The sequence below is a fragment of the Megascapheus bottae genome, chromosome 30, assembly GCF_031878675.1.
Source record: "Megascapheus bottae isolate mThoBot1 chromosome 30, mThoBot2.hap1, whole genome shotgun sequence".
Taxonomy (NCBI): domain Eukaryota; kingdom Metazoa; phylum Chordata; class Mammalia; order Rodentia; family Geomyidae; genus Megascapheus; species Megascapheus bottae.
In genome coordinates this window covers 10688976-10709723 of record NC_143538.1, presented here as the reverse complement: position 1 = coordinate 10709723, position 20748 = coordinate 10688976, and the positions used below count along the sequence as shown (strand labels likewise).

The 20748-nt window shown below is 41.9% G+C and overlaps 1 protein-coding gene across 1 annotated transcript in view; it reads left to right on the top strand.

Moving 5' to 3' along the window:
• The window catches only part of Mctp2 (multiple C2 and transmembrane domain containing 2), a 112099-nt gene that overhangs the window by 20913 nt on the left and 70438 nt on the right, over nt 1–20748 (top strand). Inside the window, exons 3-8 of the mRNA XM_090321719.1 lie at nt 2772–2831; nt 3861–3969; nt 11064–11206; nt 11885–11961; nt 12494–12605; nt 16556–16591. Coding sequence (XP_090177845.1) covers nt 2772–2831; nt 3861–3969; nt 11064–11206; nt 11885–11961; nt 12494–12605; nt 16556–16591 — 537 coding nt within the window. The remainder of the gene's footprint in view (nt 1–2771; nt 2832–3860; nt 3970–11063; nt 11207–11884; nt 11962–12493; nt 12606–16555; nt 16592–20748) is intronic.

The window sequence follows — 20748 nt, the reverse complement described above, 5'->3', positions numbered from 1 at the left end:
CAAGCCACCTGTGGGCTGAGAATGAGTCAGGGACATAGGGTGTGTGCTCTGTTCTCCCCCAGACATGGGACAGGCAGCGAGGGAAGGCTTTCCGTGCATGGGAACTCTGGGAGAAGCAGTGTGCAGGCTGATGGGCTGGGTGTGGAAAGGGAGATGTTAAGGAACACATGGGGTTCGATGTGATAGGGAGTCTCGTGGAATGTTAAGGAACACATGGGGTTCGACGTGATAGGGAGTCTCGTGGAATGTTGGCATCTGTGTTGCCCGGAGCTCCTCGGAGGTTTGACGGCTGTGTCTCGTGGCTACTTTCTCATCATCAGTGTAGGCCTCTGACCTGCTGGGTTTATTTGATCACTTCCTTTATCCTGAAGGCATTTTATGACTCCTGAGGTCTTACACATCCCTCCTCTCAAAAGCTTAGCGTGGTTTACAGACTTAAATAGCAGGGCATCATCACAGGCGTAGTCACCATGCACTTGAATGTGGTTTTTCCAAGATGATGGCATCTTTTCGGCAAATATTTATGTCTTGTTTAGGTTTCCTGAGTGTGGTTGCATATCTTTGGCCACACATACAAAAAAGGAACACTCAAGAGACTGCTGTGTAGTTTAGATTATGACTTCCGGCGAGTTGAGTTCCTTCTGAAAGCCACGTGGGAGGTGACATTTGTTCAGGATCACACTTGTGTATGCGAAAGCCAAATGTTTATTCACTTCTATGTGTGGCTCTCAGACGAGATTTTTTTTTCAATAATTGATACATCCAGCCTCATCACACTCCATAGCCTGCTGGTCTTTCATTTTAATTTAATTATTAACTAATTGATTTATTTTTTTTGTGGGAGAATCTTTGCTTAAAGGGAATGTTACACTTTGACAGAGTAAGGTGGAATGGAAAAATCAGTGCTTAGTCATTAATGTGAAACAAAAATGAAATATGTCAAAAAGCAAGACAAAAATAAATCCACCCCCCAAATAAACTTTGCTGAAAGACAGAGAGGAGTTTCTGAGGGCTGAGGGTTCCAGGGCTAGCATGTTATGTGCTTATCTCCATAGCCTGTAGATCATTGGGCAAATGGTTGCTTGTATTGAGAACAGTTTGCTTTGAGATCCAAAGTTATTTGTCTTCTCTCCAGTATGTATTTGAAAGGGGTTTGTTTAAAAGCACATTAAAATGGATGTGCAGTGGTTTAAAAAAATCTCTAGTTTTCTTTTTTTATTTATTTTTATTTTAATTAATAAAAGGGTTACATGATTTTTGCCAGATAGAAGGTGCATTATTTCACATATATTGATACCCTTTCACATGTCTTGGAAAAATCTCTAGTTTTCTTACATGACAGAATATTACTCAGCCGCCAAAAAGGAGCCATCTAAATAACCAGCTTGGATGATTTCTGGGGCACACACCGAGGGAGAGATGCCAGGCCCAAGTACCGGAGCACTGTTTGATTGCAATAATGAAAGGCTGCAGAAAAGAGGAAGAAACAGGGCGATCAGAGAAGACCAGTGTTTTCCAAGGCTTAGGAATCAGGGACAGTTTTTACCATAGGGCAGGATAAGATCAAGGGATTTTGTTGTGTGGTAGAGTTATTCATTTGATTAAACCGTATGCCAGAGTCAGGCATAAACCTAGCTAATTGAGACAGAGAGATGTGAGGATTTCAATCCAAGGCCAGCTTGGGTAGAAAAAACAAAACAAAAGAATTGTCTCGATGAACAGATAGACACAGTGGGGTGTGCCTGTTAGCCTAGCAACCCAGAGGCCCAACATCGGTCAGTTACTATACTCAGTATAATAATTATATAGCAAGAGCCCATCTGAAAGATGACCAAGTCCCAGCACAAAAACAAAAAGCATGATATACTCACACATAGACAAAAAGCACCCACTGGGAATTTAATTTGCCTTCAAGTAAGCTTGTGAGCAATGTGGCTGGCCAGACTTATGGAGGACATAAAAATAATCATGGAATGCTCACGCCAATAGCTCACGCCTGTCATCCTAACTACTCAGGAGGCTGAGACCTGAGGACCTCAGATCTGGCTGGCTCCAAGCCAGCCCAGAAAAAGTGCCCACGAGACACTTATTAATCACTCAGAAACCAGAAGTGCTTGCAGTGGCTGAAAGTGGTAGAGTGCCAGCCTTGAGCCAAAAGTCATGGAAGAATCATGTTAGAGTAAGATTGGAGATTCCTACTAAAATTGAATTAAAAAAGAAGTGATCACCCCAGTCCTAAACATACCGTGTCCTCTTTTTAAGATGAGAACACCCGAGTCACTGGTTCTGTTAGAGAATATTTAGTTACAGGAAATGTAAAATAACCTAAGCCCTACTCTGTGGGAAATTGTAGACTCTACCCAACACGTGTAGAGGAAATATTCAAACCCATGTGTCTCCCAGTGGCCATTCCTTGTCTGCTTGGGCACGGGGGGCCGTTTTGCTACTCTTGATGCTATTTGCTTTCCTTTCCTTGGACACTTTGTTGTTCTGTGGTCCTCACTTCTCCCTTCCTGGCTGTAGATACAGGTGGTGTGTGACAGTTACAGCAGGACCCATAGCTTTCACGTGGGCCCCCCTTTCTGTGGGCCACACCGGCTACCATGTAGCATTCCTGCTGCAACTCCCGGTGGGCTGTCCTTGGAATGCAGAGGCCACAGCTGGACTTCAGGGACAGGCACATACCAGATGGCTGGAGGGGAATGCCTTGAGACGGGAGAGCCTCCTGGATCCAGATTTCTTAAAAACAGCCTTTCTGTTCTTCATTGCAGAAACTATGTGGTGATGGGGACCGCCAGTCTGATGTGGCATGCCAGCGCTCCGAAGAGTCTGTGAGTGACTTTCCTTAGCCATTAACCCCCAAGTACCTCTTGTTAATGCGTGCCCTCAGTCGCTTGAATTTCTTCACCTCTTTTTAAAATGATTTCTAAAGATGTCCCAGTCTACCCAGCTACCAGAGCAGGCTCCGCAGGTTTCAGTGGAAAGAGATGAACTCAGGGTTTATTGATTGGGTCAGACTGGGAGAGACTCTGCTAAAAATACATAGCATCCATGCAGCAGAGGGAGAGCCACAAGGAAACAGAGCTGTCGGGCATCGAGCTGTCCTTAGAGATTTCCCAGGGTAGGTTGCTGTGCAGACAGCGTTAGCTGCAGTCGATTAATTGAATGTCTAATAAGTGACTGATCGATGCTTTTGTGTGTTCTTCTCTTTGAAGAAAGGCAGTGATTTGCAGCTAGCTCAACATGTCCAGCCACTGAATTCACAGAATAGAGAGTCAGCAGAACTTGGGGAGTCCCGGGAGCAGTGAGGCCAACCCCATCCTCCCATCTCGTGTGGACACAGCCAGAAAGGCGTGTCAGATGAACCCCATGACCCAGGACAGGGTAAACCAGGGTCCCCAGCTGAAATGTATCCTGCATGGAGGAGAACCATCAATGGTGACGGGGACAGGTGGGAGAGGAGGACATTTCACATATGAGTGTGCGAAGGCCCACCCTATTTGGTAGGAGCCAGCGCTGAAGCAAACACCTGTATGCTATTTCTTCATGCTACACTGTGAGTTTTATACTTAAAAAAGAATAAAAGAAGTGTGCCACCATTGGCGAAAGGCTGCAGAAACCAGCACCACTCAGCGAAGGATGGGACAGCTCGTCTTGTGGAGATGGATCACCTTTGAATATGGATAAGACAAGGAGAAATACAGGCGCTAGGGAAGCCAGATCAGGGGGTTGTGAAATGTCAGTGTGCACACGCACAGTTGGGCTCTGGGTGCGTCTTCTTAAGGAAGGCCTCTCCGGGGCAGGAATCCTCTAGGCAGAGGCTCAAGACCTGATGAAAATGCATTTTCTATTGCATGCAGATGCTTGCAGAAGCCAGCGATGGCCTGAGCAACCTCCCCAGTCCTTTCGCCTACCTCCTCACCATCCACCTGAAGGAAGGTCGAAACCTGGTCATCCGGGATCGCTGTGGTAAGAAGGGGGCCTGCTCCATGCTCCGTGCTTTGTGGTCTGCTGACCTCTTGTGTTGCTGCTTTGCTAGGAAGATGGCGAGTGGACCTGTTTATATCTCAAGACTCGGGGGGAGCCTTTGCGATGTATTGAAAACACATCCGATCAGGAGAATACCTTTCTACTCCTTATCATTTAATTAATAATCATGCCACTGTTGGTACTGCTAAGAGTTGCAGGAGAGGCTGTATGCCTGGCACGTAATAACAGCTCAAGAAAATGTTTACCTGTCAGGGAGATAGGAATAGTAAGAGTAGGGAATCAAGATTGCACTAAAAAAAATAATCCCATTTGGTTCCTTCTCTTAGTGATGATGACTTTGTGTTTACATATTCTTAATTTTATGGTTCTTTTCATTTTCCAATGGTTTGATAGTAGGCCTACATACAGATGTGCATAGATACATGTATGTATAATCTTTTCAAATCTTTTTTTTTAATCTGGTCTTTTTCATTTATTTTTGCAATAAAACCCTGTTTTATTGGCCAGCTGCTCATTCCTGGGTTGGCAACTGGAAGAATATCATGGGGTTGGTGCCCTCTGCTGGCCATGCTTTCATATTGCAGAAAACGGGGGAAACCATGATGACTATTTTCTAGGAGCATTAAAAAAAGAAAAGAAAAAAAAAATCCCTGCAGCTGTGGGCTGAGGGTGGTGGTCTTGGTGTAAATGTGTGGAAATTCGTGGTTGTTCACCCAGAACACAGCGCTTTCTCTCCCTCTCTCCCCGCCCCCCCCTCCACCTCACTCTCTGTAGATGACATTTGTCTAGCTTGCAGACTCCCCTTCATATGACAGGAAGAAAAATCTGGCATTAGATAAGACATTTTCATGTTTGCAAAGAATGGCTTAGAGGAGAGGTTTAAAGATGTCCCAGAAACATGAAGATTCTGCCATGTTCATACATCTGCATCACCAGACTGTTATGGAGATGGTTTCACACGGGGCGCTTTGACTGCAGGTCTCTTTGGCTGTTGACAAGGCTAATTTGTAGAAGTACAGCATTTTCAGGGTGATGATTCTGCTTTGTAAAGAAAGGATGCTGGCTCATACCTTTCATCCTAACTACCCAGGAGGCTGAGGACTGACGCTGCCAGTTCGAAGCCAGCCCAGGCAGAAACGTTCGTGGGATATTTTATCTCCAATAAACTATTCAGAAAGGGCCGGAAGTGATGCTGTGGCTCACAGATAGGATATGGAGACAAACGTGAGAAAAGCAGATGGGGGAAAAGCATATCAGTAGATAATTCTGTGACGTTTGCGTGGAATGTACATGTAGTTATCTGATGTTGTGTGTGTATATATATATATGTTATTTTTCTATGTGGGAAGTATCTGCCTTTGTTTTTCAGTCTGCCCCTCCAGCAAGGCCTTCAGCTCTGCATAAGGGTTATTGTGTGATAAGGTCCTGGATGTTAGCCCTGGACCAGCCTCAGGCCTTGATCCAACCTCTTGTGGATCCTGCTGAGATCCGTGATCTCACTCTTGTAAATCTGTTTTTGTTTTCTAAAGTAAAATAGCATCTGGGTTTTATTTTTAATGTTAAAATTTTAATATAGATTAATTTTTTTTGCCAGTCCTGGGGCTAGAACTCAGGGCCTGAGCACTGTCCTTGAACTTTCTCAAAGCTAGAGCTCTACCACTTGAGCCACAGCACCATTTCTGGCCTTTTTTGTGTATGTGGTACTGAGGAATAGAACCCGGGTCTTTGTGCATGCTAGGCAAGCACTCTACCACTAGACCACACTCCCAGCCTCTATGCCTCATATGTTTTCCCCTGGAGGATTGCGGTTTGAACCTAGTCGGCACAAAAGTCTGAGACAGCACTCCAAAATGACCAGAAAAATGCTGGCCTTGCGGCATGGCTCAGGTGGTAGAGTGCCACCCTGGCAAGCAAACTTAGCAAGTGAAAGGTCTTGAGTTCAAGCCTATGCATCTCTCTACTTCCTTTTTTTTTTAACATGCAGAAAAGCCTTCTCTCTCCCGAAAGTCATACAGATGAAGCTCTGTTTATTGTCCCGGGTGGTTTTATGCTTCTCATTTGCCTCTTCTGTCCAAAATTTATATCTTGCATAGATTAGGAACTTGGTTCTTCTTTTGTCAAGCTGGCTTCTGAATGGACTAACCCTAAATATCTCTTTTCCTAATGAACTGGGTGCTAGGTTTGAATCGCATATTCAAATGTAATACATGTTGCTGTTTCCTCCTTGAAACATTTTTCTTTAATGTTTCTTTGGACATGCTGTCCTATCCAGGGCCCCGTGACGCCACAGAGTCAATGGCATTGGAAAGGCACAGTGGCTTTTATCTTGCAAACGGGGACTCACTTGTATTGTAGTACTGGCTGCAATCACCAGATGGTGCTAACTCACCGGTGTGCTGGCCTGAGAGTCCCAGGTCTCAGGAAGACTGCAGGCAAGCTTTCAGAGATGCATTCAGAGATGCAAACGTGCATGCATCCCTTGCTGAGTGAGACTAAAGCAAACCCACGAGGCGGCTGGACTTTGTATCTTTTTTGTTTAGTCTTAGTATAGATTTTCACCAGTATTTTTTCTTTTTTGAGGGGGAAAGACTCCACAAAGTCGTGCGTTGATCAAAAGGTCTTTGTGTTTATAGCTTGAGTGAGCAATTTGTGTTGCCAACGCACACACAATTATTAGCATTTTGATGTATGTTAAACCCTACCATTTGGCAATTAAGTTTAATATGCTATATTAAAATTATGTAATTAAAATACTATAGATATTTCCTCCCCAAGCTATTATTTAAGCACTGTTTTTTTTTGGGGGGGGCGTTGCTGGTTCCGGAGTTTGACCTGAGAGCCTGGGTGCTATCTTATGTTCAAGGCTGGCACTCTCCTACTTGAGCCACACCTCTACTTCTGGTGTGGTGATTCATCAGAGGTAAGACTCTCCCAGGTGGTGGTTCTGTCCAGGCTGGCTTTGAACCACAGTTCTCAGAACTCAGTCTCTTGGGTAGCTATGATGGCAGGCGTGAGTCAATGGCAGCTGGCTTAAACTACATCTAATGAAATGGACCCCAGCCTGTAGGGCAAAAAAAATAATGCAGGACAGAAAGTAACATAAATTCTATGCAGTTTATGTAAGTACCTATGCTTTACACATTATAGCTATACATACATTTATAATAAATTTTGGGGTGGGCTTTTTTCTTCCTTTTTTTTTTTTTGAGTACCAGAGTTTGAATGTAAGACCTGATGCTCTTGCTTGGCTTGCTTGTTTAAGCTGGGGCTTTACCACTTGAGCCATGCTTCCAGGTAGGCTTTTTTTTTTGCTGATTATTTTGGAGATGCCACCGAGTGAAACCCCAATAGCAAGGCGAGTCAAAGATGGGCTGGCCCAAGATACACAGTTCTGAGCCTGGCAGCTGAAAACAAGAACTGGCAGCCAAAAACAGTTTCTAACAGTCTAGGTGCCTATCTGCTCAGAAAGGCTGAGTCTAAGAATATAATATCGTCAATGAATAACTCTTCATTTTGAAGACATAGGAAAGCTTAGCTTTTTTTGCTTTTAAAGAAAGCTAGTTCCTTCAAGAGAAACTAAAATTGTTTAAAAATTTTTTCCCCTTAAAATATATTTAAAGGCAGTGAGAAACTTCTAAGCCCATAGTTTGGTTGCTTCTTATCCTACTGCATTTCTTCACAGACTTCTGTATTTGGTCGTAAGAAGTGCATGTTTTCAGCAAGGACATAATCCCTGTTCAACTCTTTCTTGCTTTATTGGCATGGTTTCCAGAGCTGCCCTTGCACTCCTTAAATCTCATTTTCCCCTCTATTCTATGTTATAAGCCATCTCCAGACCCATCCTTTCTAAAGGTGGTTCCTGACCATTTCTCCCCTATTCACCTGTGAGCCTGAATTTCACTCTTCTTGCTAAAGTAATTGCGGATGGACTAATGAATTAAGTGATAACAACAACAACAAGGACAGATCAATGGGAAGAAACACGGCTAAATTGATTTAAAAGCTTACAGTGAGAAAACTGCCTCTGCACCAGACATTTAATTACGAAGCCATAAATAGTTACACAAGGATGCTTGCATTTTCAAATCCATCCATCCATCCATCCATCCATCCATCCACCTATCATCTGTCTATCTGTCTGTGCCCATATATGCACAACTGTATATATACATATCTGTGCATTTGCACATGTATATTCATGTGTGTATGCATGCAAGCAAATACATTCATCCAAGCACGTGCATTTGTGGGCATACACTTATTGTGTGCACATACTGCATGTTCACAGGGATGTACTCGTGTGTACACATGTATACACATCTTCTTGAGTATATGCAAGTATGTGTATACACACACAGACATATACAGGCATATGTTATCCGCACCCGTGTGTATGGATATGTGTGCATACACGATATGTAGGTTTTACATATGCATTGTCTGCCTTCTCATACTATAAATCCCTTACAGATGATTAACAGCTGCATGGAGCACACGCCAGGCCAGCAGCCCTGTGCATGTGTGCTGGGTTCCCTAAGGAACAAGGCCTTCATAGCGTCTCTGTGCTTGCCCAGTGCAGACTCAGTTGTTCGAGGCTGCCTGCCTGTCTGTTTGCTCGACTCTGGGCAGGCGCAGTGCGCAGAGACAGGGGAAATCACGGTGTTGGAGATTCCTCTTACCACCCTGAGACCTGAAATCGAGGACTTGGTGGAGTTCTCATCCTGGGCTCCGGGCTTCCTTCTCCACCTGGAGTCTCGCTGTGGATGAAGCTCCTGTCATCATTGCGGGGTGAAAGTCCACCCATTCAGGTGTCATCTCGTCAGGCGGAGAGGCGGGGCGGGGGGTGGCCTTTCTGGGGCGCTGACCCCCTTCCAGAACCTGCCTAGTTGAGATGTCACTGACTTGACAGTGAGTCATTTAGGCCCAAGGAGTAAAAATCGCCAAGTGTTCCCTGCTTCTCTCCAGTTATTTTTTTTTCTTCTCCCCTAACAATTAACGCGGCACTAACTTGACACCCTCTTTCCTTGTTTGCCTTTGTCAAACCCCGGTCCTTTCTTCTATTAATTCCAGACATTAATATTTTCTTTCATGCAACTGCCGCCATTCACCCGTGAAACAGTTTGAACATTATGTAGCTGTCAGGAGGTCTGGGGTTACCCAGTATGCTTTGCCTGTGAGAAAGTGACACTACGGGGCTGAGCTTTGAGATGTTTATTTTGAGGCTAGGCTGACAAGCATGAAAGCCTGATTCTCAAGTGGCAGTTTCATTTAATTAAAGGCCTCTTTTTATTAGAGTTTCCCCCTACTTTCTGATGTGTGTGTGTGTGTGTGTGTGTGTGTATCTTTTTTCTCACAATGATAGTTAAAGTCTGACTAGCCAGTGGTGTTAGAAGGGAGGAAATGGGCAAGGTACTGAGAATTCTATGGATGGCTGTGAATGCATTTGTTTTAAATCCTGTCTTTGCACAACCATTGCTCGGTATGGAGTGTGTGTGTGTGTGTGTGTGTGTGTGTGTGTGTGTGTGTGTATGGGTGTATGGGTGTGTCCAAGTTTCAAATAACACAAGTGTTGGGCTCTGCTAACCCAGCTTAAAAGTGACAGTTGAATGTGTGTATGTGTGTGCGTGTGCACGTGCGTGTGTATGTGCAATTGAATTTTACTTATTGTCATTGTGTAAAGTCCATATCCTTGGACATGGACAGACAGATGGATCAACAATTGTGCCTTCGTGAGTCTATGAATTCTGTAATTACCTTTCAAACAAGGTATAGTGATCTCATTCTTCTCACGCGGCTATTTAGACTTCAAATCATTGGAAACTGCCCTGATTTTATTTTCTACCATTCTTGAGTCAATAGAAGAAGCGTAAGGAAAAGCCTGAGCAAAAGCCTGGCAAACAAACAACAAACAACAACAAAACCCCCAAGTATTCAAGAAATTAAAGTCGGATGTGTTTGTGGTTTGGTGAATGTCACTTGACGTTCTTTGATGATACTGCGTTGGCTTTCACCGTGGAAACTTAGCCTCCATTATTAATTTTAGGGTGCATCTGGAGCATTGGCGTGGGCCTGTGGACAGAACACAAATGCCAGTTCCTCTACCCTTGTCAGCACTCTTCTCATTCAGAAGGAACTGTGAGATCCCAAGTCTTCTCATTGCATGTTCCCATGCAGTTCTTTTTCTCCATGCTTTTAAATATTTTTTCCACTTTTGCTTGCCATTCACGTCATCTCATGTGTCTCAAGAACGATAAAACGACGTGCTTACACACACACACACACACACACACACACACACACACACACACACACACACCACAGTATATCATGTATTATGTTTTGCAAGCTCTTTATTATTATTATTTTCTCCTCAATTGATCTGGGAGAAAAAGGTAGAGGAGGGTCTGCTGTCAGCCCTCTTTTCTGCTTCAGGCTGGTTGGAGAGTCATCACTCACTGGTTTCTGGCATCCATTTCCAAGCTCCCCAGGAGACCCAGACAGGTCAGCCATGTCAGCTTCTGAGGCCAGCTGAGTGCTGGGCTGGCTTGGAGTGCAGCAGGCCCGGGGGAGGGGGAGAGACAATGTCTGCTGCTCCATTGCAGGTGCAGGGGGGCCAGCAAAGAATGGCCCACTCTGTTGACTTAATCTCTGCGCCCTCAGCCCTGCTCTCCAAGCCATCAGCCCGTCCCTTGAGCACATGGCTTCAGAAGTAGGTCTATTGATTGTGATTGTATTTCCAAGTCCATGGCTCTGTGGAGTTGACTCTCTGCAGAAGGTTTGGAACCAACAGCTCTGCCTTTGGGTAGATGGATCTCTGGCTGTTCTTGGGGCAGGGGATGGAGGCTTGCGTCTCCCCAGGACTCTTAACCATTTAGTTCCTCTTTCTGTCTTCCAGGGAGACATTGGGTTCTGGCTGCCATCAGTTCAGCACTCTGAGTCCTGGGGTGGGGCGGGGGGGAGGGGAGGGATTCGTTCCTCAGTGGACTTTTATATGTACTTAAAAAAAAAAAAAACAAACCCAAACCTCCTGTCTTCTTCTGTCTCTCTCCCTGTCCCTCTGTCTCCTCTGAAAGGGACAAGTGATCCCTACGTGAAATTCAAGCTGAACGGGAAGACGCTGTACAAAAGCAAAGTCGTCTACAAGAACCTGAATCCAGTGTGGGATGAAATAGTTGTGCTGCCAATTCAGAGCCTGGATCAGAAGCTTCGGGTGAAGGTAGTCACAGATGGACAAAAAGGAAACAAACCCAAAACACACCTCTCCTTCCTCAATTCGTCGGTTTCCCCGTGGCTCCGAAGGCCCTCTTAGAAGCAAGCTGGCCAGAGTCAAGTCTGCGTATATCCTCTTGACAGTTAGCCAGGGCTACGGTGTCTCTCAAGTCAACGAGATAGACTCCGAGTGCAGTGCTCTCTCCCTTGACCACATGGAAACTTACTCCATGGGAAAGGATTGTCCAAGCAGTAAGCCATGACACAGTGCAGAAACCTTTTCCTACAAGGAGTCACTTTATACCGAAGAGGGCTCCAAGCTACCAGGCATAAATATCCACTGGTTCATGATACAGAGTTGGGTTTGAAAAGGGGACCAGCTGAGCAAATTTCTATTTAATAAAGCGTGCTTACCATAAAAACGGTGCTAGATTTTAGTGAAATCCCATTTAGCCTACAGACAGCAGTCCTTTTTTAGTGCATGCAAATCTTACCTTAAAAGTTGTTTCTGCTGTTTTTTTTTTAATGCATAACTCTTTAAGTGGATGGTGCAAATTATTGTCAGATGTGAAGGAGAGATTAAAAAAAAAACCTGTGTCCCCAGCCTGTTGTCCTTATTAGTAATACGAGAAACTTGGGTTTATGGCATCCCTGAACAATACTGGCCTCTCTATCTGTTCTACAGGTGTACGATCGAGATTTAACTACATCTGACTTCATGGGTTCAGCATTCATTGTTCTTCAGGATCTTGAACTTAACAGGTATTTTATTTTTATTATACATGTATATATATATATATTACTATTTAATGGGAACTTGTGATTGTCGTGTATGAAACTTGTGGGGAGTGGAAAAAAATGATATAACCCAAATGAATGAAAGGAAATGGTGTTATTTTAACTCAGTATATATTTCCAAGACCCCACTTTTATTAGATGCCATATATATATATATTCAGACATTAAATCTTTGATAACATATTCTGAAATATGTACTGGATTGTTTTTGGGTTTCTTTGTTAAAAATTCAGAATCATTTCTTTAAGACAAATGGTTTATATTTTATTTGGGCCATGTGGTCTGCAGATAACTTAAGCCACTATTGGATTAGACAAAACCAAACGAAATTTTCTGCCCTGACGGTTGTGGTTCCTGTTCATTAAATTTGGAGCTTTCTTTGGTGTTTAAAGCCTAGCAAGAGATAGGAGACTTTTAACGTTAGCTTTCTGGGACGCCTAAATAGCGATTAGTGTTGAAGTTGTCATTATTTTTGTGTTTTACCTTTTGCCTGCAGAACAACTGAACATATTTTAAAACTGGAGGATCCAAACAGTTTAGAAGATGATATGGGAGTGGTTGTGCTAAACCTGAACCTGGTTGTGAAGCATGGAGATTTCAAGAGACATGTAAGCAGAACCATTTCCTTCTTTTTAAGATCATCTCCTGTGATTCATTTGATTACTGGGCTGCTAGTATTTTTCTTACAATTATTTTTTATTTTATAATTATTTTAAATCATTATTTTAAATGGCAGTAAATCACAACTTCATGTTATGCTTTGGGATTATACACCTATAACCCCCTCCATTAAAATATTTTTATAATTTTTATTTTGTAATGTTTTGGATAAACTAAGGAACCCATCTGTGGTTTTGCATATTTCATTTGAATGACTTTTTAATTATTTTATAATTATCTTTTTTTGTAAACTTACGGAACCTTTCTGAGGTTATGTATATTTCATTTGAATGACTGGCAGGAAGGCACATTAAAGAATTATCTCTAATTTGGCTAAAGATGTGATTAATATTACTGTAATGAAAACATAGAGGCTATTTATGTGTTGCTTATAATTGATCGCCTGAAATAATGTATTCACTATTTTCTTAAGATTTCTTATTAGTAATTTGGGGAGGGGGAAGGTGTGTCTTAAACTATTTTTTAATCTATTTTTCATTTATAAAAAATAGATCCTAGTATTTGAGTATTGTAAGTTACTTGCAGCATTTTGAGTCTTCCTTCCTTTCTCCTACCTACTAAGTTTTCCACCTTGTGGGTAGTTTGGAGACGAGACAATTTTTGATGCTGTCGGTTCTCCTTCGTGGAAATTTCTCATGAGTACCCTGCCTTTTGAAGATGGCCTGTAACATCCAGAGAGCCCTCCATGCTGTCACGATACGAAGGAGACTCTGTTCTTATGAACAAATACATGGCAGTTCATGTTATATTTGGGGATTATATGCCTATAACCCCCTCCATTAAAATAAGAACAAAAATGTACCCAACTATCACTTACTTGACAGGTGTTTTTCTCATTTTGCTAGAGCAAGGATGAAGGGTGTTGTGTCTGGCCTGAGTGGAGTCCACCGTGAACAATCAGAAACTAGCTTGTGAGTTAGGTTTCAATAGGGCTTTTTCACACGAGGGAGTCAGACAGAGACAATGCACGCATTCATGCCTTTGTGTGGAGCATCAACAGTGGATTGCTGGTACACACAGGAGGTAGGCTTCAAGAAGTAGAAAAACTGGGTTGCCCCCTTTTAACTGATAGAACCAATGAAGTAGTTGCATTTTAATTTGGATTTTTCTTCTGATAAATTCATTCAATGGAAGCAGAATTGATCTCTGCCGATAACATTTTTTTTTAAAGAAGTAGCCCATACTCAGATCCCGTGAGTTTGGTATTTTTGATGTTATGGTGTCTGAAATTGATATTGAAATCTAAGAAACGTTTGTTTATTCTCCTCCAGAGTGGAAAGGGGCTTCTTTTTTGTTGTTGTTGGGATAAGAGAGGGTTTTTCTTGAACATTCTCTTAAGAGAGCCTTGATAGTGTTTCTGCATCTGTTTATCCATGTATGCAGTAGTAGGTTTACCTTACCTAACATACCAATAACCAGTTTATTTTCAAATGTCCCTGTGTATTTAAGTGGTGTTTTTAAAGGTAGATTGTTCCCTGCATGAACACACTGGCATATTTAAATGGCTGCTTTGTGGATTTTTCTGTAAGAATATTACAGCAGCTATCATAACATTTAAATACATTTAAAATGATCCCTAAATTTAGAGCAGTCAAAAATGGTCGTTTAGTTTTACATGAATTCACATTGCAGAGTGATTAATACCAGAGATACCTTGGATTGTGTTTTTATAAAGCAACTCCTTTTTTTTTTCTTTCAAGTTCGAAGGCTCTGTATGTGGCTTTACTTATTATTACCCCTTTCCACTCCCGCCCCGTCTCACCTTCTGTGTGGAAGAATTCATTAGACCATGTGGGTTACTCATGTGGTTTAGGCCTTAAAAACAATTTTAAGGTAGGGTCTGGTGTACAGGCTATTTATTTTGTCTATGTTTATGGAGACAGTGTACAAAACCCTGGCTCTTACCATTGGTAGGTTCCTTTTGTTTTTCTTTGTAGATTGGTCAGACTTTCACCCAGGATTGCTCACAGAATAATTTATTCTGAACCATATGTGGCTTTTCTACTTCAATTGTGTGTTATGGGCCCTTTGAGTGTCATAGATATGAGAAAACATTTGTTCTTTTCATCAAGTTAAGTTCATATTTCAAGGTATTTTATATTGAGGTTTTTAAATGCGTTTGAGGCCAGAGGGCCAGACATGGATAAGAACACGTTTTATACACTTCTATTTGGAGTTAAGGTGCGATGGAGGAATTTCAGCGGGGATTCTGTTTTGTCCCCATTTTTCCCCTTTCTATCAACCATGAAGTTAGTGATTGTTTACAATTTTGTTCCTGAGTTTACCCTCCTGTGTAGAGATTTTAAACACAGGTAACATAGGTGAGAATTGGAATCTTATCCAAGTTTCCATTCAGGTGCTAAACATTTGCTGGAAGGCTGACAAATACTTTATTTTTTTCCTGAACAAATAGAAGAGTGCAATGGAAAGATCATTTTTAAAAAAAAATTTATTTTGGGGTTGTTTTGTTTTTCTCAGACTGCCTAGCTTTGAATACAAGTTCCACCAAGAGTTAATCGAATCTAGAAAATTCTTTTAATCTCTCAGTTCATTTTACTCAGGTGAGGAAGGAAGATAAGGAGAATATTTATTTCATAATGCTATGGAGAAGATTGAGATTAAGGAATGTGGTTCTTCTAATGAGGTATAGACAGTGTGTAAGCAAAGAATCAGCTAAGTCATTTTTCTATGAATATTCTTTAATAATAATCCATTTTGATAATTATCAAAAAATCAAAGAATTCTCTGTGACTAGGATTTAAATAGCTTTATGCTCCAGCAAGATGCTAATTAATTTTGGCATTTGAGTTGGGTGAAAATAAGTGATACCATACTGAGAAAATACCAGCTGGAAGAACTGATTTTACTATCCTAGTGGTAGTTTCTAGAACTCTTTGTCATGTAATAAATGTTCATTCCCTCATTTTACCAGGGGAGGTGTTATTAACAAAGAATATTTTCAAGTCATTTCTGGACCAAGGTCTCTAGTTATTGGTCGGTGGAATAGAAGTGAATTTTCCCTGAAGACTATATTTGTTTCTGGTTTCTCATTAACGGATGAGGCATATTGACAACATGATAGGGCATTTACTGATAGGTATTGTTTTTTTCTTAAGCCTAATAGTCAATGTGGTGTGCTTCATTAGGTTTATAACTGAGGTAGGATGTTTCAAATTAATCCACATGTTAACCACCAGTGAGTTGGCTGAACAGCCAAATAGAAGATGGTGACCAGATCAAGAATATGGTTTTGCATAGGGAACATTTTAATTTTGAATCATTTTTTTGTGCCAGTACTGGATTTAAATTCAATGTTTCTCAGTTTGCCTTGACTTGTTTTGCCCAAGGCTGGCACTCTACCACTCAGTGTCACACCACCACTACAGCTTTTTGCCACTTCCCTGGCTGGCTTTGAACCACAATCCTCAGATCTCAACCTCCTGAGTAGCTAGGATTATAGGTCTGAGCCATCAGCATCCAGGTTTTAATTCTAATCGTAGATGCAATTTAGCAGACTTAAAATATGAACTAATATTAGCCATAAATGTTTTCACATAGGAGAAACCTGACTTTCCATTGTTTCTTTTTAGAGAGAAAATGACCACAGTCTCAAGGTCATTTCAATAATATCTTTAGGGACTCGACAGGATCCATTTGCTTTTGCCTGTACAGACTGAATACTGGCAGAGAATTAGGTGACACACACATACAAATGGGACTTTTTAGGGTTTCCATTTTCCTGCTTAACTGTGCTTTATGATTGGGGTACCAATCATAAAACATAATGTGCAGCATCAGACACAATATAATGGCATTACTAATGATTTCTCTCTGTTCCTCTGTTGCCATCTTGATTATTTAATGGTGCCAAACATAGCGGTGGTCGCATCGGAAGCGGATAAGTGGCGGCAAGGTAACTCTATTAGTTTCCTTTCCATACTTTGGTTGAAACTTGATCTTTGCAGCAAATACCAATGTACACATGTTGGATATGTACTTATACATGGCATTCTTTGCATCTTAGCATATAAGAAGGTAACAATGTTCCTTTATTCAAGAAAGGGTCTGGTGTGATCATCAAACTTGCTGCTTGTTGGAATGGTAACACATTATATGTACCAGACACCTTAGAATCCTATACATCATTAAGCTTAGATTATTAAGAATGTAGCATGGTTAGATTTAGACCTTGGGGAAGTTATTTACCATTAGATTTAAAAACTACTATCGTTATTATTGGGGCAATGTAAAGACTGAGAGGACAGAATAGGTAATGGTTTTGTTTTCCATGTCTCTTAGATATATCTTCTGATAAGAAGCTATTAGTCTTGGTGGAAGAATTTCTCCAATTGTTTCTTCATGAAATAATGTCTATTTTTACATAATAGTGCCTAGTTGGTAAAAATATAGGTATTCTAACGAGTGTATTCTGTATGTAATAGAATAGCAAGGTATTTAGTTCATGCATTATAACTTAGGACCTCAAAAGTGGAGATTTTTTGAAAAGTAAAGAAAACCCATCCAAGTATTTCTACCTTCATTTAACTACTGTTGAAAGAGAAATAGCCGGGAAAGCAATTCCAGTTCAATGGCTTACTCGTTCAGGTGCTGTCTCCACGCCAACCTTTGAATAGTGGAGGTGTGTGTGCGTGTGACAGGAAGGGGTTGTGTGCACACAGTCAAGTTGTATGTTCTGTCTGCGCACACATGGACGCCTGCATGGCTCAGCTTTAGCTGCTACCAGAATACGTCCTTCCTGTACAATAAGCAGTTTGCAATTGAGATAGCTTCTGATTAAAGTGTGTGTGCATGTGCGTGTGTGTACATGCACGTGTTTGGGGGAGGGAAAAGGTGTGAAGCTGGGGGAAGGGGAGAGGAGGCTGGTTGGTAATTCCTTTTGCTTTGGGCGGTACAAGGAGCAAATACATTCTTCCACAGAACTGAACTGTATCCACACTCTGCAGTGGGATACTTTTAAAATACCTGGGATGAATACAAGTTGCTAGGCTGTCACTTAGCTTGGGGACTGGATCTCAGGTGTTGAGAAATAAATCTGAGAGAGCTTGCAATCCTCAAAAATCGCTCCAGCTCTGTCTTACCCCAGGGCGGTCACTAGAGGGCAGAAGAGCCCGTGTCTCCCGGGGAAGGAGGCCCTGGGCTCTGGCTTCTCTCCCCTTCCCAGCCTGCAGACACCCAGGGCAGTAAACCTTCCCAGCATTCTCTGGTGAAGCCTGACAAAGCAGTATTTCCTCCTTTATTGATTCTGCGAGTGCACTAAAACATGGGTCCTGTACATCAATAACCAGCTTTAGTTAGGGAGCTTTGGTGTGTGGAAGAACATAAAAGACTGGAGAGAAAAATTGCGAGCTTGGGGAATATTGGAGTCTAGGGAGGACCAGAGAGGTTATGGAAGAATGAGGAGGGGTGGGAAGAAAAAACATGTTGACGGCTTGGACAAAGATATCAAAAATATGGATGGGAGCAGAGGATCTGGAGAGTGGAGGTGTGTGTGTGTGTGTGTGTGTGTGTGTGTGTGGTCTTGAAACTGAGCTGTTCTCTCTCTCTGTCTCTCTCTCTCTGTCTCTCCCATCAAGTCATGTTGATTTCTGAAATTTTGACTTCTGTATACTGGGGTTTAGAAATATTAAGACCACACACTACTCTGTATTTAGTGCACTTGCCAATGACGAAACGTCATGGAAAGCTGTTCTGTTCATGCTCTGATTTGACACATGTAACTTTATACTCTGGAGAAGGTTCAAGAACCCAGTCCAGAGTTTCTGCTTCCAACAGTAGGCAGTTCTAAACAGAAGCATGGGGGAATTGCTCATTTGTCTGATTAAAACAGACACACAGAAGTTATTCGAGGCCCTGTTAGGTTTGGGTATACCAGGCAGCTTACCTGCTGACATTTTTTTATGCTGGAAGTTTCTTTTTTATTTAGGTTTCATGTATTCTAGTTAATAGTGGGTAATGTTTGACATGTATGAAAAGCTTCATGTTCGAATACAATGTACAAACTGTAAAATTCCATGAATGTGTTCACCTCAGCCTGTGTTTTATATACCTTCATTTAGACAATTGTCGCGCTTCTGATAATTTCCTAATTTTGCATCAAATGTTCCCGCATGGTAGAGTCCTTTTTTTCTTTTTTAAATTTTGTTGAGACTTCTAAACCATCTCCTTTCTGTTTTGCCTTAGACTTTGCTAAAGTAAATATATACCACAGCCTTCTAAAATAGGTTTGCATTCCACACCAAAACCCGTTTGAAATGAGCATTTGAAGAAACATTAGCTATTTAATTTCATAGGACCTGGATTGCTATATAATTGTAACAGTGGCAGGGATGAAAATCCAATAGCTGCCCCTTTTCCTGTCAAGGAACCAACCAGGAGAAAGGAAAGAAGAAATCACAGAAATGGAATTGAGATTCACTGGGCTCACAAACTTAGCAACTACACACACACACACACACACACACACACACACACACACACACACACACACACACACCTCTGCCATCTGTAGCAAGGTTATATCTGAACACCGATTTTTTAGATGTAGATCTCGATTTCCATTACTTATAAAGAATCTCCAGAGATAAGTACTTAGTTTTACATAACCCTCTTTTTTTTTCTTGGCCCATTGGTTTATGCATGTATATGTCAGCTCACTAAGATAAGAGGGGACTTTCATGAGTGTATCACAGCTTTGTTTATTTTTTTAGTGTGCTATTTAATGGCTGGTGCTCATTCTTCTTTAGCCTACTCGGCTTCCTATTCTCTTCTTTCCCTGTCTGCCGCTCAGAGGCTGCTGTCTGCAGGCTGTATTTTCTCTTCGTGCTGTGAGAGGAGTAGGCTCAGGTTTGATACAGAAAAAACTTAGGTAGAAAGAGAAGGATGGGCAAAGAGTTGTAAGGGAAGCTCCATCTACCTATCCTATCTATCTATCTATCTATCTATCTATCTATCTATCTATCTATCTGTCTGTCTGCTATTTAGTGTCTGTGTGCTGTCTATTATCTATTTACCTATCATCTATCTCTATTATCTATTCAAGATGTAGAAGACATAGACCTGATATACAAGCCATCAGGACATCAAGAAATACTAGAGGATCAATGCTGTTTCTCGTATGACCCACAACATTTAAGGTTCCTATAGATCAACATTTAAGCTTCCTGTAAACCCTGTTGAGTTAAATGCCTGTTGTTACTTATTTTGTAATAGTAGGTAATAACATGAGAATGGCTTCCCTAACCCTGAGAGCTCCACGAGTATTTATAGCCTTTATCTATTTGTTTCATCTTTCTATTCTCTTAATTTAGTTTTTTTTTTTTTAAATTTACGTGGAAAACTCAGGCGATATTCCTTTTCATGAAATTCTTTTTAAATGGAAACAATGATCCTTCCTATATTCCTTTTTAATTGGGAAAGTTCCACGGCAGGCAGCTTTTCTAGACAGTGATCTTGTTGGTGGCGATGAGTCCTCTCTGTCGTGGGCCTGTGATGGAGCTTTCATCGAGGCACACGCACACCTCACCTTCCATCGAGGCACACGCACACCTCATCTTCCATCTGTAGGGTGGAAATCTGAAAAGGCTGACTTTGAGCCTCCTGTGAAGATGTCTGCGTCCCCGTGTACGGGATTTTCTTTAGATGATACAAAAGAGCTGCCGAAGGGCGTCGAGTCTGGAAAGCCGGGGTCTCTGCTCGAAACGCTGCTGACGACGGGAAGCATTTTTCCGTGTGGAAAGGACGATTGCCCTGAAAGGTGTTCAGTAGATGGATGCCTTCCCCTCAGCGTTGCAGGGCAGGGCTCAGCCCAGATGCAGTCGTAACCCTCTGTCGCTTTCCTTGCCTAGTGGAGGAGTCTTATTTTTGGGGTGGATTTATTTGATCAAATAACTTAATAAGAAATGATGGGTGAGAGTCAAAAAGAGGCTGCATGGCTCGGTGTGTTACTCGTCCTGGGAATAGGGAGAGTATTTGTGCTCCAGTGAGCCCTTCATGGATCACTCACAGGGTTTCCCTCCCCTCCCCTCCCCTCCCCCTCCCCTGCTCTCCCCA